At 30.3% G+C, this 15940-nt stretch overlaps 2 protein-coding genes and 1 long non-coding RNA gene across 4 annotated transcripts; 2 read left to right on the plus strand and 1 right to left on the minus strand.

The window, feature by feature from the left end:
* Positions 1-5369: 5369 nt before the first annotated feature.
* Positions 5370-8391, plus strand: LOC113797626 (guanine nucleotide-binding protein subunit beta-like). The gene has a single exon (XM_027348038.2). It carries the CDS (start codon positions 5888-5890, stop codon positions 6923-6925), a length of 1038 nt encoding a protein of 345 aa, XP_027203839.2. The 5' UTR covers positions 5370-5887; the 3' UTR covers positions 6926-8391.
* On the minus strand, positions 7031-10512 carry GPHR (Golgi pH regulator). Its single transcript, XM_075819410.1, has 6 exons — positions 10342-10512; positions 10108-10271; positions 9266-10031; positions 9019-9204; positions 8798-8945; positions 7031-8270 (listed from the first exon to the last, which is right to left on the minus strand). Exons 1-6 carry the CDS (start codon positions 10387-10389, stop codon positions 7198-7200), a joined length of 2385 nt encoding a protein of 794 aa, XP_075675525.1. The 5' UTR covers positions 10390-10512; the 3' UTR covers positions 7031-7197.
* A 70-nt stretch (positions 10513-10582) lies between these two features.
* On the plus strand, positions 10583-13818 carry LOC142644850 (uncharacterized). Of its 2 annotated transcripts, none has more exons than XR_012846023.1 (4): positions 10583-11116; positions 11180-11507; positions 11653-12085; positions 12162-13818. It is a non-coding gene; the product is annotated as an uncharacterized LOC142644850 (long non-coding RNA). The 2 variants fall into 2 exon arrangements; XR_012846024.1 differs by having other exon boundaries at positions 11220-11507.
* Positions 13819-15940: the final 2122 nt, after the last annotated feature.

Consider the following 15940-nt stretch of genomic DNA (forward strand, 5'->3'; position numbering starts at 1 on the left):
ATCTAGAACACCTGACCATCATGTAATTACAACCAGGTAATTTCCACAAAAAAAACATCCGAAATTAATTTTTCCACCAAAAAAAATTCAAAGTTTACATTTACATGATGATTATGGTTATAAATGGTCACTCAGGGTTAATGTTTGATGCGACATTTTTTTAGAAAAAAAAACTTAATTTTTTTAGGTTTGTTCCGTTCACACACAGACAAAGATGCTGATGATTGTTTCGTTTTCCCAGTAAAACAACAAAACAACCAGATTCATAATAATCATCATGTTTTTTTGTTTTACAGGGTGATTACATCATGATGATGAGGTTATAATGATTTTTCTTTGACGAAAAAAAAACAATCAAAAAACGAAGAAGAAGAAAAATGACACTATGTAAATCTACTGAAAATTGGGACAACAACAACCATTTAAAATATCTGTAACACACTATTCGACTATTTACACACAATTAGGTAATGAAAAAAAAACAGCACAGCTAACTTTTTTTAAAAAAACAACCAAATTGGAGTAAAAAAATTGGTTCAGATGCGCGATGATGATCCTTGTAATCATCATTGAAACATTGTTCACATTCAATGATCATCATGCTGATGATGATAATGGATTTTCGATTTTCTCGATTGTTGAATGGCGTTGGATTTTGGCGTTTGGTGGCGAAAATCCTTTCACAATGTTCTTAATCCACACAGTTCGTGTCGTAATCATTAAAAAAAAATAAACCATAATCATCAATGGATTGATTGAAAAAAAAACATTTTGACAGGTGATGATTTTCGCCTGATGATGATAATGATGAATCGAAGTACGAACGAAAAGAACGAATGAAAATTAGCCACCACCACCAACATTGATCTGATCTGATCTGATGATGATTTGATGATGCAAAAGTCAGAAGCTTATCGATTTTAAAGTGCGGATATGAATTTTGTTTTGTTGTTGTTGTTTCAATGAGAAAATTGATCCGATTGTTATCCGAATGATAATCCTCATTCAACACGTAGTTTCCATTAATTTAAATTGTTTTGTTTTTTTCCAATCGATTTTCTGTTGTTGTTTTTGTTTCGAAAATTGTTTCCAAAAACTCCTACGCTAATTATTATGTGTTTCCACAAACAAAACAAAAAAAAAAATTCTTCCTTTTCGAGAAACTTTCTTTGAAATGAAAAAATTCAAACATTTCCTTTTTGATTTCTCAAAAACTTTCTCCACTACTAAGATAAGATATATTCTTTTTTTTATCTTAATGAATGTTTGTTTGTTTGTTATTTGATATTTAAGATTTTCATTTCGTTTGTTTTTGTTGGGAGAAAAGAAGAAGGCTATCTATCTTTGCTGATGATTAAATGATTAAATCACATAGAAACAAACACAGAAAACACAAGATGATGGCCAACAGAAAAAAAATATGATATGATATCAATCCATCCATCAACAAATACATCAAGGGCTTGTAGATTTGTTCGTTCAAATGTTTTGGGCGTAAGTTTTGTTGTTGTTTGTTTGCTTGTTTGTTTGGAAAAAAGGGCTACTATACTTGAAACAATGTTGTTGTTTGAATTAATTTCTTTCATTCATTTTTTGATTCATTTGAAAATACGTAATTTTGTCATCATCATTATCATTAGAGATCAGTAGACTTTATTCTCTCTCTCTCTCTCTCTCTCTCTCTCTCTCTCTCTCTCTCTCTCTCTCTCTCTCTCTCTCTCTCTCTCTCTCTCTCTTTCTTTTTTGTCTACAAAGGCTGAATATTTGTTGTTGTTGTTGTTGTTGTTGTTGTTATGTCAACACGTGCATGTATAATGCGTGTTAATGATGTTAACAACAACAACAACAAGGTAATAATGACATTGAAACTTTACTTTTGAACTAAACTGAACTACTGACTGGATTTGGATTTTGGATTTTGGTGAGAAAAGTAATTAAAAATTTCACAGCGAGAGAGAAAGCAAAATCTTTTTTAATTCGTCCTACAATTTTTTTTTTTTCGTTTTTGAATTAGCAAACAGAATTTTGATGAATTCGCCGATAATGTGTCAAATAGAAAGAAACTTTCCGGAAATCAAAATCATCAATTTCCCTGAAAATAAAACAAAAAATTAGTGACATTTCCTGTGTGTGTGTATGTGAGTCATTATGATTGAACAAAAGCAAAAATTATGGATCAAATATCATTAGTGTTTGAAGAATAATGAAACAACAACAACAAAAAAAACAAGATAGGTAGAAATAGTGAAACAATTACAAAAAACAAAAAACAAAAGATAGGCAAGCAGGCAGGGTGCTAATTACATTCACAATGCAATAATTGGAGCATAACCCCATTATATTCATTGTGTGTGTGTTTGTAATGTAATATTTCGCTCTCTCTCTCTCTCTCTCTCTCTCTTCAGATATTCCTATGGTTGATATGGTGAATCGACAATGATGACGGCGACAAATGATTTTCTTTTCTTCATAGAATAGAAGAATATTCTGTAGGAATTCTGTGTATGTTTGGGAATGGTAGCACGTAATTCAAGCAACTATAACCTGACAAAATATTTTGATAACTGAAAACGGACGAAAATGAATCTAAATCTGATGATGATATTTGTGTTTCTCCATTCCATTCTGTATGGGCGTCTTGTTTTTCGTTTCGTTGTTTTATTGCGAAAAGAACAAGCAGAAAAACATTCTTTTTTTTCATTGGTTTCATTTGTCCCATTAATTTGAAAATTTAGTTAGATTTCTGTGTGGGGTTCGGTTTTGAATTGTATTATCTGATGATGATGGTAGTTAGTGGTTAATAATAATTACAATAGATTAAACTAAATTCATTTTTCTTTCTTTCTTTCTTTCACTGGGTTAAATGCAATAAGCTTCTGGATGAGTAATGGGAAAGGGTTAAATGCTGTTGGTGGTGGTGGTGGTGAGGGATTAATTCAAAATGATTTTTTTTTTTTTGAAAGAAGGGGGGCCAAACATTACAACAAACAAAAACGTTATTTATGAATGGGCAACATTTTTTGCTAGATCAATTGATAATGGAGATGGAGAAATGATACTTATTAATAACCAGAAAATACCGAAAAAAACAAAACAAACCAGCTAATCATTGACATCATCAATCACAATTTTCGGTTATTAGGGTTTTTTGGTATTTTCGGTTTTCGGTTATTAGGTTTTTGTTGTTGTTTGTTTGTTTGTTGTTGGCCAAAATAGAAATATTTTCTATCTTCTTTCGGCTTTTCATAGATGACATATTTTTTTTAATCAGATCAGATCAGATCAAATCGATATCAATCGAAGGATTCCAAAATAATCTATTTCGACCTAATTAGTATCTGTATGTTCAATATATTGTTAAATTGTCTATTTAGACATCAATCCATATTGATCGATTTTGTTTGTATATTTCAATTTTCCAAAAAAAAACTCTTTGATTATCGATATTAATCCTGATTGATATAAATAAAAAAAAATGTTTTTACTTGTCTCTTTTCGTCTCTTGTCTTTCGTCTCTTTTATCGAATGACATTGATCGATTACATTCAGCAGCTGGTCAGTCAGGCATAATCATTATCAAAAAATGAACGAAAAACGAACGAACGAAGAAACTTTGATGATCATTATCTTAAAGTTTGACTTATTTTAGATAGATTTGGTGGCTATCTGTGTGGTAATAGTGGTGGTGGTGGCTATTTCGATACAACCGTTGTAAATATATTACGAAAAAAAAACATTTACATTTACGGCGACCTTCGATCCTATTTCAACTGAAACGAAACTGATTTCAATTTCAATTTGGCCAAATTGAATTGAAAATTCATCCATTAAACATTTTTCTTTATCATCAAGTTTGTCTACTTGACTGACTTACTGACTGTCATTTGTAATGCAAATTCCCCCGAAAAAAAAATCGAAATTTTCTTTTAAAAATAATGCTTTTCTTGGTTATGACGACAGAACATTTGATGGTCATCCAAAAATTGATATGCATCATATAACCGGCATTATCATTTTGTTGATCATCATTTTTGGAACACGCGATCCAACAAATGTTAATCTTTTTTTTCAATTGACAGACAAAAGTTTTCTGTAGAAAAAATAAAAAACATTTTTCTATTGTCATTTTTCGAACAAGAAAAAAAAAAACAAGGAGTGCGAAAATGTTTATTGTGATGATGATCTTGTTGTTGTGAAAGCATTTTGTTGAATGATTTTTTTTTTTTGAATTTTCAAAAAAAAAAATTTGAATCAAAAAATAGATTAGATTAGCTGGAGGTGGTGAATAGCTTTTCCACAATAATTACGTTATATATATATGATTAGGACCAAATGATGATGATGATGATTATGATTAGGTCAAATCGGGTCACACACACACACACATAGACAATATATGTGGAAATAGGGATTAATTGTAAATTCTATGCACATATTCTGACTGGCTGATTCTATGGCTCCAAATTCAACCTCCTCTCTCTCTCTCTCTCTACCCGTATCATCATCAACAGCAGCCACCAGAATAAATGAATGATATAAATCTAGGCTAATAATGTCATTGCTTGATTCTGTAGAACAGCAGCAGAATTTATTATTATTATTATTGTTGTTGTTTCGTTTTTCACAGAATCTAATCCAATTATTCTGTATACAGAATTTATTTCCTGGTCGGGTTATTATTATATTCATTTACAATTGATGATGATGATGATGGATTATTATATAACCGACTACGTTGTTACCACCATACATGAATGAAGAAATGTTGCCAGAAAAAAAAATAAACCAAACATGGGTGGCTAAATATTGATCTAATGAATGAATGGAGGAAAAAAAAATTCTTCAATCCTGGAAACTTTCCGAGAAATTTTTGTTTTCCGGAAATTTTTTTTTACGAAATTATTGGTAACGATAGAAAAAAAACAAGGTTAAAAAAATGATGAAATGATTTTTGCTGTGTGTTTCTTCTGTGTGTATGGTATGTATGTTTATTTCTCTTTGGGTGACATAGCAGATTATTTATAGCCATCACCACCACCACCACCCGACATCCACCCGAAACTATTTCCATCCTGCCATCCCGTTATCCTAAAAAATGACAAGGATTTTCACCCACCCAGACACCAAACATCAACAATCATAACCACTTCTTCTTCTCAAACCAGACACCAAGACACCCTAAATCCAAACCCAAAAAAATCATTGAATGATAAGATTATTTTTGTCACCATCATCAACATCGATGTTATCGACGACTACAACAACAACAACGGTGACAAAACATCAAAAAAAATGGCTGTCGTGATACGACAAAACTTTTTCTATTTAGTCATAGAATAACAAATCATCATCATTGTGACTTACTGTGTTTTCGATGTTGTTTTTCTCCACTTATACTTTCCTCTAATCTCCTTCAATTTAGAATCTCCAAATTGATTGTCTGTAGAAAACATTATCAAAGTGTTTTTTTTTTCACTCATTTTGATCGATCTTTGTTTCTTTTGGGTTTTTTACTCTGGTTTCTGATTGATGCCACACGATTCTCCTGATGGATTTTTTCTCCTCAACACCTTGTTTGTTGTTATCGTTAGCAAAAAATGCAGCATTTTTTTTAGTTAAAGTTTTGTTAATTGTCACCATGATGATGATGATGATAAAGTAGTAAAAAATGTTTGTGCAATAATCATCATCATTTGTCGAATCATCCACAATAACTTTCTGCTGTTGTTGTTTTTGTCATTCATTTTTTTTCCTAATTAACCTGCAAAAAATTGTTTTGTGTTTTCGCTCAATGTTGTTTTTTTTTCTTGTGTGTGTGTTGTTTTGAAATTTAACCCTGCAGCATCATTTTTGTAAGAATTTGTAAAAAAAAAAGAATTTAAGAAAAATGTCCGACGAAGCTGAATTAGATCGATTACGTCATGAAGCTGAAATTTTACGTACAAAAATTATGGCCGTACGTAAATTAGCAGCTGATACTAATTTGAAACAACAAACCAATAATATTCATCCAATTGGTCGTTTACAGCTAAAAACCCGTAAAACATTACGTGGTCATTTAGCAAAAATTTATGGTTTACATTGGTCAACTGATTCTCGGCATTTGGTTTCAGCATCACAAGATGGTAAACTTATTGTTTGGGATGGTTATACTGGGAACAAAGTACATGCCATCCCACTAAAATCATCATGGGTTATGTGTTGTGCATATTCTCCATCCGGTTCATTTGTTGCATGTGGTGGCCTTGATAATCTTTGTACAATTTATAATCTAAATGCAACTACAAATGATGGTCGTTTTGTTATTGTACGTGAATTGATTGGCCATGATGGTTACCTATCTAGTTGTCGATTTTTGAATGATAATCAAATCCTAACTACATCAGGTGATATGACCTGTGCTCTATGGGATATTGAAACCGGTCAACAATTAACTGTATTTGAAGGACATCAAGGTGATGTTATGTCATTATCATTATCACCTGATCAACGTACATTTGTATCCGGATCTTGTGACCGTTCCGCACGGTTATGGGATCTACGTGATGGTTTATGTCATCAAACATTTCATGGTCATGAAAATGATATTAATTCGGTAATATTTTTTCCAAATTCCCAATTAATTGCAACCGGTTCGGATGATTCATCTGGCCGTTTATTTGATTTACGTTCCGATCAACAATTAGCTTGTTATCAACATTCAGATATTAATTGTGGTTTAACATCGGTTTCATTTTCCAAATCTGGCCGTTTATTATTCGGTGGTTATGATGATTTTAATTGTTATGTTTGGGATGTATTGCGTGAACAACGTATTACCGTATTAAGTGGTCATGATAATCGTATCGCTTGTCTGGGTGTTACGGATGATGGTGTTGCATTAGCAACTGGTTCATGGGATACATCATTAAAAATTTGGAATTAGCCGCAAAGTATTTTTGTAAAATGCAACCACCACCACGAGCGCCCCCTTCCCCCCATTTGTATTATGTAATATATATTTTTTTTTGTTTGTTTGTTTTGTAAATTGAATTAAAAAATAATTTTTTTTCAAAAATTTTTTATTCAAAAAATTCAAACGTGTACACTCTTTCATCCGCATTTTCACACGCCCACACACACCCACACGTTTCGAATTGTACCCACGCCTACACGTTTCTTTCATCATTTACACAAAAAGAACGTCTGCACGTTTGTTTATCGTTGTATACGCCAATAATATTGATATTGATAAATAGCCCAACCAATTATGGCAACAAATATTGCCACACCAATATATGTTAATTTTTTCATCATACGACAATGTCCATCCGAAGATGGCGATGATGACGATGAGGATGATGTCGATGTTGAACACAATGATGATAACCATGGTAATGTAAATGTTTGATTATTTTGACTATTATCATCATCATCAACGGGCGAATCATCGTTAATCATCGTTTCATTTTGTGGATTCTGTTGTTGTTGTTGTTGTTGTTGACGTTGACGTAATCGTAAACGATTCCAATAGATTGGTAATGCAGCAACTATAGCTAGAATTGCAGCCAAAATGGCCCAAATTAATGTTTTCAATTCAAAACGTCTTTGTCTTTGTTGTTCATCATTTACGATTGTTGATGATGATGTTGATACTGATGATTGTTCTTTATCGTTTGCTTTGGATTTTGTTGTTGTTGTCGTCGCTGTCGCTGCCGCTGTCGCTGTTGTTGTTGTTGCTATTCGATTTACAAATTCATCAGCAGCAGCAAATGATTTAAATTGTTGTTGTGTTTGCGATTGTGATTGTGATTGCGATTGTTCTTGTTTCAATGGTTTAATAACTTTATCCGATACAGCACTAACCATTGTATCAACATTATTATCATTGAATATATCAAATAAACATTGTAATTTATGTTCATAAATTATAATCGATTGTCTGCCTAATTGATTACTAATTGAATTTAATTCTTTCCAAAAACGATCCGGTTGTATTGATTCTAAATCATCTGGTGCACGGGTTGCTTGTATTAAAAATTTATGTTTCATTTTGGTTGAACGTAAATCCTGTTCCTGGCCATTAAACGTTAATGTTATTATACATTCATTATCTGGTTGTAGATAACCATGTGTCGGTGAAACCGAATAGAATTTCGGTGCTGTTGTTTTTATTTTAAATGCTAATATTATTTTATCTTGTACAATTGAACGTATACGTAATAATACTGTTGTTGGTTTCTGATATGGACCATGAAATGGTAATTCATATTCGGGATCAAATTTTAAAACTAATTTTCCTGATTGTGTTGTTATTGCTGGTGTTGGTAATGGTGGTGGTGGTGCCATCTTTTATCGTATGCTTTTATGGTCAAGAAAAAAGATTTCAAATAAGATTGGAATATTCAAAAACACAATTGAAAAAACAAAAAAAAATATCTTTAAAAAATCGCAGAAAAATAACAAAAAATCAAAAAAATAATAATGGTTAAATGATTTTAAGTGAAAATGAAAAATTTTTTATCTGAAAAACAAGTTTATTGTTTAAATAAATTAAAAAAAAATTAGAATTTTGGAAGTGGGGCTGCCTGAATCGTTAATTCAATTTTGGTCCGAAAACAATGGCAGCAGCAAACAAAGATAGAACGTAGGTAATGTTTGAATTTGTTCCGAAAATGATGATGATCAATCAATAAAAATCACAATTCTTTTTTCAACATTTGTTGACGACTAATATAAATAAAACCAATACTAATCAATGCTGATATTAAAAATATAACATCAAACCAACGATGATAGAATTTAAATTGTAAATCACCAAGTACTTCAGTTATAATCATACGATATTCTAATGGCATATTCATACGCATTAATAATATTGATGCAACAAAATACATTCCCATTAATTCGGCTAATAAACAGACAATAATGTTTGATGATTTTGATGATGAAATTGCATAGAAAAACTATATATAAAGTGGTAGAAAAACAAACCAGAAAGGATTACAACACTTTTTCAAAATCATCAACAAACATTACCTTTGTTAAATTAATAAGTAAACCACGTGTTGATGTAAGAACAATAACACCGATCACCAAAAATGAACAATGTTGTGACCAGAATTTTACATCAACATCGATACCAATATAATTGACAAGAAATTGTAGTGTACGTGTTATTGGATCCATACGACCAACACGATCAAATACAATATTGATTGTACACTATTGTGTAAGTGTGGGAAAATATAGTTTGATTTGATTATCGGGAAAACAGATCACTTACCAATATTATTTTATATATACAATATATTGAGAAAAAATATCCCAAATAATTAAAAAAACGACCTTTTATCGTTCGTGATTGTATAAATCTATCTTCCATACGTTTAAGATCAACATATTCAAGAAATAATTGCCTGGACATTTCTTCTAAATTTGAACATTCACGTTGTAGTTGTTGAATGTTTGTTGTTTGAAAATCAAATGTTGAGCTGAAATTTTTCAAATATGACCAGAATGATGTTTTGGAATTTGTTGATGAAGAGGAAGAATTCTGCATTAGTTTACCACTCAAACCACCAGTTGAGGATATTTTTTGATTATACAATGCGGTTGATATTTGTTTCTTTTTCATAACAATTTTATCCCATGTTTGCATTAAACGTTTTTCAGCATTAGCTAAATCAGCTGTCGTTACAGTGGTTGTAAAATATGACATTGATAAATATGGATAATTAACGGCACCAAAACCGGATAACATTGCTATTAATGTAACACCAATAATACCAACACGACTAATTTGATGTTCAATCGATAATATACCATGACGTGGTGATGATATTGGAAATGGATTACCAATTTTCCAGAAAATAACAATAAACATTAACCATACAATACCGGTCAGTATGAATTTGGAACGCCATCTAATCGGTGTACGGCCATCGGAAAAACAATTTTCAATCAAAAAATATGATATTGAAAATGGTAAGGCAACCAATAACATAAATAACATTAAATAAATGGATAGATACCAATGAAAATAACGTGAACTAAATGCATTTTTTAGAAGAAAAAAAAATCAAAATTAAAGATCAAAATTCAAGAAAAACAAACAAACAAACAAACCTTGTATCAAGAAAATCAACAATTTCAAATATAATCAATTCAAACATACAACATGATATGGATAATGTAACACAGAATAATATCTGTATCCATTTATGATTAATTTCATAATCACGGAATAATTTTTTAACAAATATATACCAACCGAAGGCAAAAAATAATAACTAAAATGGGAAAAACGAAAACGAAAACGAAAAATCAGAATAACAAAATATTCTAATCAGAAAAATTTACCTGGGTAATTAAAACAACACAAAGATCTTGCGTATTGATCCAAGCCATTTGATCATTATTTTTAGATTAAGTTTTTTTGCTTTGATTTTTCGTTTTTCCAAATCCAAAAATTATCACATTTCAAAACAAAGTTTCATCAAAAAAAAATTTCATGGATTTTTTGTTTTTGCAAAACAAAAAAAAATCCATGGAATTTTGTGGAATCCAATTCATATAGGACGTATTCGAAAAACCACTCATTTTCTTAACGTTCGAATTAATTCGAATGTTTTTGATGATTATTTCCATATCCGAATGTATTCCCGCGATCAGCAATGTTTCATTTTGAAAGAAATTAGTTTTTTTTTTGGCAATCAAAAACAACAACAACAAACAATCAAGACAGTTAAGTAGGGTAGCCATTGTTTTTTCTTTAAATTTGATCTAAACATCATCACGACGACAACAACCAAAATCCTGACAATAGAAAAATTGGTTCGTGATGTCAATCATTTTTCAATCGTCGCCATTATTTTTCTCTGAATGAATGTCGTGATTTGTTTTTTTATGATGCTAATAATGATGATGATCGTCGTCGTCATTAACTTGATGATTTGTATGTAATATTAGACAATATATCTTGTTATTGAAACCGATTTTTCACAATGATGATGATCAAGAAGATTCATTGACACCGATGAAAAAAATCAAAAGAAATTGATCGATCAATTCGATTGAAAATTATATACTCTGTTTAAAACAAAAACAAAATTGGTTACAAAAGATAAAATGAATGGTCAGTATATTTTGTTTTGTTTTGTTAATTTAATCAAAAAAATGATCAAATTTTTCCAATCAGAGGGTGTTTCGTTTTTTCCGTTTTAATTTCATTATTTAAGATTATCGATCGAAATTTATTACGCATATCAAACTGTCAATCAAAATGTTGGAATTATCAAAATTGATTTTGAAAGATAACGAAAACCAGCAGTAGCTTGTTTAAACATTCTCAAGAAAACTGATTCGATAATAGTGGTGGGTTAAATCAAACAAATATTTATTTATTAAAAAAAAAAACAAAACGAAAATGATGATTATGATTGACATTTAATGAGAAAAAAAAAGCTTATTGGATCACGATTTGATTTCGAATGAATTTTCTTTTCTTCTGTTTCGAATCTTGTCAGGTAAGAAATTTATCGATACTATCGATAAATATCGAACGGAAAATAGTGATGGACGTTTGATTATTTATGATTATTATAATGATGATAATATCGAAAATCAGATAAACAAACAAAAAAGCCATTAATAGACATTTTCCATTTAAAGATAATTTCATGGCTCCCATTGATGATGATCGGTGATTCAAGTAAGCAAAGAAAAATCAAAAAAAAACCCGAAATCAAAACTAAACCGACCGGCACATCGAATGTTTTTTATTATTCGATTTTTTGATGTGTTCGATTTTTGTTTTTGTTGAACAAAAAAATGAAAGAAAAGCTCAAAGCTCAAGAAAGAAAGAAACCCCCTGAAGACATGATAATAATTATCGACATCGACATTGAATGAAAATTATGCAGCGAAAATTAAATATCTGTGCCTTGAATACCAGCCAAAGATGATGATGAAACAAATAACGAAAAGAAAAAATCGACCATCATCATCATAATCATTGGCCATAAATTTTAATGAGATGAACGAAACGATTCGAATGAAAAATCGACGAAAACTGAACATCGAAAGAAAAGAAAGAGTTATGCTGGTAAGCAAAACTTGTTTAGTTGTTGTTTTTTTGTAATAATAATATAATTTTTTTTTTTTGTTTTTGTAAAATTAAGTTAGTTACAACAACAAGAATTTCATTTCATTTGTTGTCATCGCCCAAACATCATTTATTGCACTTGATAATAATCATTATAATCATCATCATCTTAATTTCGAAGAAGAATTACATGGCCATTCACCGATCATCCAAGTTGATAATAATACTACTGCAATGATGATGATGTCCTGTAAAACACAGTTATCAACACAAGAGAAAAAAAAATTGTCTTGTTTAATGGTGATGATAGGCTATGTTTTGTTGGCCATCATTAAAAACCAAAAAATTCTGGGCGTTTCATCATCATTATCATTTGTGAACATAAATTATTTTTCAAGTCCAATGTAGATTATCTTATCTTATTCCATTCACTAATCTTATTTTTCTGTTGTTCTGATGTAAATCATTAATGATGATGATTATGATGATAACGACGAACAAGAACATGGACATGAACATCTTGATCATTATCATCATCTTGATCTTGTCGTTTGAATTTTAATAATGATGATGACGATGACTAGATTTAATTTTTTCAAAATTTAGAAATTTCATTTTGAAAAAATTACCCAAAAAAACAAATTACATTGTAATTTGTTTCATTTACTTCGACATCATTTTGTTGTTGTTGTTGTTGTCGGCATTGATGACATCCAAACCATCACCATTATTTTGGTTGATTGATTGAATTTTTTTTTCTTTCATTTCTAAAATAGATTTTGATGGATGGATGGATGGATTATCGCCACCTCCTACACACACATTTAGTCAAACTATCCATTTTAGTCAAACTATATCTACCCACCTACGCACAAAAGTGTTGAAAAGGAAAAATTATCAATTTTCTTTATCTAAGAGAAAAAAAAAGAAAACAATTATTCAATTTGGGAGCCGATAAAAAAAACAATCAGGGAATCCTAAGCCGATTAGCTGTCAATCAAAAAAAAACTGTAATTTTTCTTTGTTTTGTTTTGTTTTGATCAATCGATAATTCTTATCAATTGATTCATCGATCCATATCGTCTATGATGACAATTTTCATTCATTTCTCCCCTCCTTTAAGTGTTTTGGTTGTGTTGAAATAGTAATTGGATGGAACAATTCATTTTTTTTGGCTATTTTTAGTAAGGTCATGATCATCATAACAAGACAATCTGAATGCCACCAAGTTATGTCGAAATAGTTTTCAAGATATTTTATCTGAAAAAATAGACGAAAAAAAGCTAAATTTGGTTGGAATTTCATCGAACCAAGCAAGCAAACAAACAAACAATGAACGGGTTTCTCATCCGATAACAAACAAACAAAGTTGATCTCGATTTTTATGTCGACCAATCCGGTTGAATGAAAAACAAAAATCAATCCGAAAATTGGCGAAAAAAAGAAACACATCTGGCATTTTGAACAAGATTTTTTATTTTTCAAGACAGAAGTCTTGATTCTTTGATCATTAATAATGATAATCGATTTTGATTTGGTCGATTTTGATCATTATTTTCTTCTCAATGAAGTCAATTAGAAATTTTGACACCCGAAAATAGATTTTTTTTTTTGCAGTTTTTTTCGGTGGAAAAAAAATGCGAACAAAATTTTTTTTCCACCCAAATGCACCTCCCACTCACACCCGAAAAAAAAGAGTTATTGTCATCATCATCATCATCAGAGAGGGATTCTTTCATCATAAAATTCGTGAAATGAATTTTTTGATGATGATGATGATGATTTAGTTGTTGTTGTTGTTGGACATTATCATGAAATTCTAATAAAAAAAATGTTTTTTTGTTTCATCAAATAATCAGCAACAACAAGTTTGAAGCTTGTTTTTTTTCATTCATTCATTTTAAATGGCTGCCATTCATTCAATAACAGCAGCCATCAGTTATAATGATGATGATGATGAAGAATCTTTTTTTTTTTCGTTGATGGCTTAAAGCCATGTCTACATATCGTGTTGGTTTGGTTGATTGGATGGTTGAATTTTTTCGAAATAACCAAACAAGATGATGGTTTGAGCCAGTTTGCCTAATAATAGACATCCATGATGATGATCATCATCATTATTTCGGGTTTCATGTCTTGTCTTGTGTCTTGTCATTCATATCAAAAAGAAGAAGGAAAGAAGACGAAAGAAGATATTTTGGAATACAACAAAAGTCTATTACATAACACATCCATGAATGAAATGAATGAAAACCATCATCAGACGTTATTCATTTGATGTTTAGAGTTGGTTGTTTGTGTTCGTTGTTGTTTGGTTGGTTGGTAATCATCATCATTGTGGATAGGGAAAGAAAAACATCAACACATTTTTCATCTTCATCATTTTTTTTGTGGATCACGATCGTTCGAAATATGTTTTTTGGTCAAAAAATTGATTAATTTTTTTTTGTTTACTAATTTCAATAAACGGATATGGTTGATTTTGATGTTTTTGATGTTTCTCGTTCGAATCGAATGTTTATGTGAGCACAAGGATTTTTGTGCGTACACTTCCTGTCGAAATAGTTCTATTTTAACCCAGAATAAAAAAAAACATTCGCTCATTCATAAATAAAGTATTTTGTCGGATACCCGGATAAATAAAATAATTTTTTTTGCGAAAAATTTTTCCCGTTTTTTTTCCTAATCTCTCTCGCAATAACACATTCATTTTTCAAAAAAAAAACTTATTTTCGGTTTAGCAGAATATGATTGTATCAAGCAACAAACATCATCAATTACAAGTGTGTGAGGGGGAGAGAGAGTATAATAACCGACGTGAACGAACTTGGGTTTTTTTTCCGAAACGTTTTCGACAAACGAAAAAGAATGTGTTTGTCGGAATTAAATTAAAAGAAACATACGAAAAGAAACATGGATGTCTGTTGTAAATTGTTTTTCAATGAACATCATTCATTCACATTCAATGAATGAATGAATAAAGTCAATTCAAACGGGTGAAAAAACAAAATTGTGTCGGAAGTCAACAACCCTTTTTTTTACAAATCAAAAAAGTTAACAGCGAAAAAATGAAAATCGGGTGAAACAAAAAAACAATCACCCTGTATTGTTAGTCTGTTGTTGACAATATTGTGTAATCAATTTAATTTTAAAAGAAAGAATTTTCTCTCATTAAAACAACAAGAAAAAGAAAATTTTATTTCCTGGCTGGCTGTGATCATCCAGCCATCAATTTTTTTCTGATTTTTGTTTTGGGTTTGTTTTGGCCATTGTTCACCATCATTAACCGAAAGAAAAAGATTTTTTCTGTTCATCATTAAAAGAGAATCCGAAGCTAAACTGGATTAGATTTTTTTACCGAAAAAAATTAAATGGATTAAAACAAGAAAAGAATGAATCTTTGAAGATGATGAATGAATTTTCTAATGCGATGATCATTTTGTGTATTAGGTCGAAATAGTTTTTTTCAAACAAAAATCTTTTTCGTAAAACTTTTTTTTTCATTTCCCGTTTTGTTTATTTGATTCGATTCTATTTGTACTCAAGTGGTTTGAGTTTAATTTGGTTTGTTTGTTTGTTTATATCATGTTCTATATTTGGAATTTTCGAAAAATTTTTTTTTTGTTCCCATTTTTTTCAACATTTTTTCAATTTGAATGGCCAATATTTTTTTTGGCTGGTTGGTTGAAGATGATAATAATTTGCTGATAGCGTTAACACACTTGAATGATTTTTTTTTATCGGGTTCGAGAAAAATATTTTTTTTATTGTTTTCGGGAAAATATTTTCCCGTTTTTTTTCAATGCCAACACCGAGAGAATGAGAGAGAGGGAAACAAAAAGAATGTTAAGAGCT

The sequence above is a fragment of the Dermatophagoides pteronyssinus genome, unplaced genomic scaffold (genome assembly GCF_027571235.1).
Source record: "Dermatophagoides pteronyssinus isolate colony J.1.1.1.1 unplaced genomic scaffold, Derpt_VIB-CSIC_2022.12 sq0004, whole genome shotgun sequence".
NCBI classification, from domain to species: domain Eukaryota; kingdom Metazoa; phylum Arthropoda; class Arachnida; order Sarcoptiformes; family Pyroglyphidae; genus Dermatophagoides; species Dermatophagoides pteronyssinus.

What these genes read in the sequence shown, in the direction of transcription:
- GPHR (XM_075819410.1), bottom strand. Translation starts at nt 10,389, where the DNA reads ATGGCTTGGATCAATACGCAAGATCTTTGTGTTGTTTTAATTACCCAG. An exon ending in GTTGATTTTCTTGATACAAG is followed by an intron (nt 10,032 to 10,107) that starts GTTTGTTTGTTT and finishes AAATGCATTTAG; the next exon opens with TTCACGTTATTTTCATTGGT. An exon ending in GTATATATAAAATAATATTG is followed by an intron (nt 9,205 to 9,265) that starts GTAAGTGATCTG and finishes CTTACACAATAG; the next exon opens with TGTACAATCAATATTGTATT.
- LOC113797626 (XM_027348038.2), top strand. Translation starts at nt 5,888, where the DNA reads ATGTCCGACGAAGCTGAATTAGATCGATTACGTCATGAAGCTGAAATT.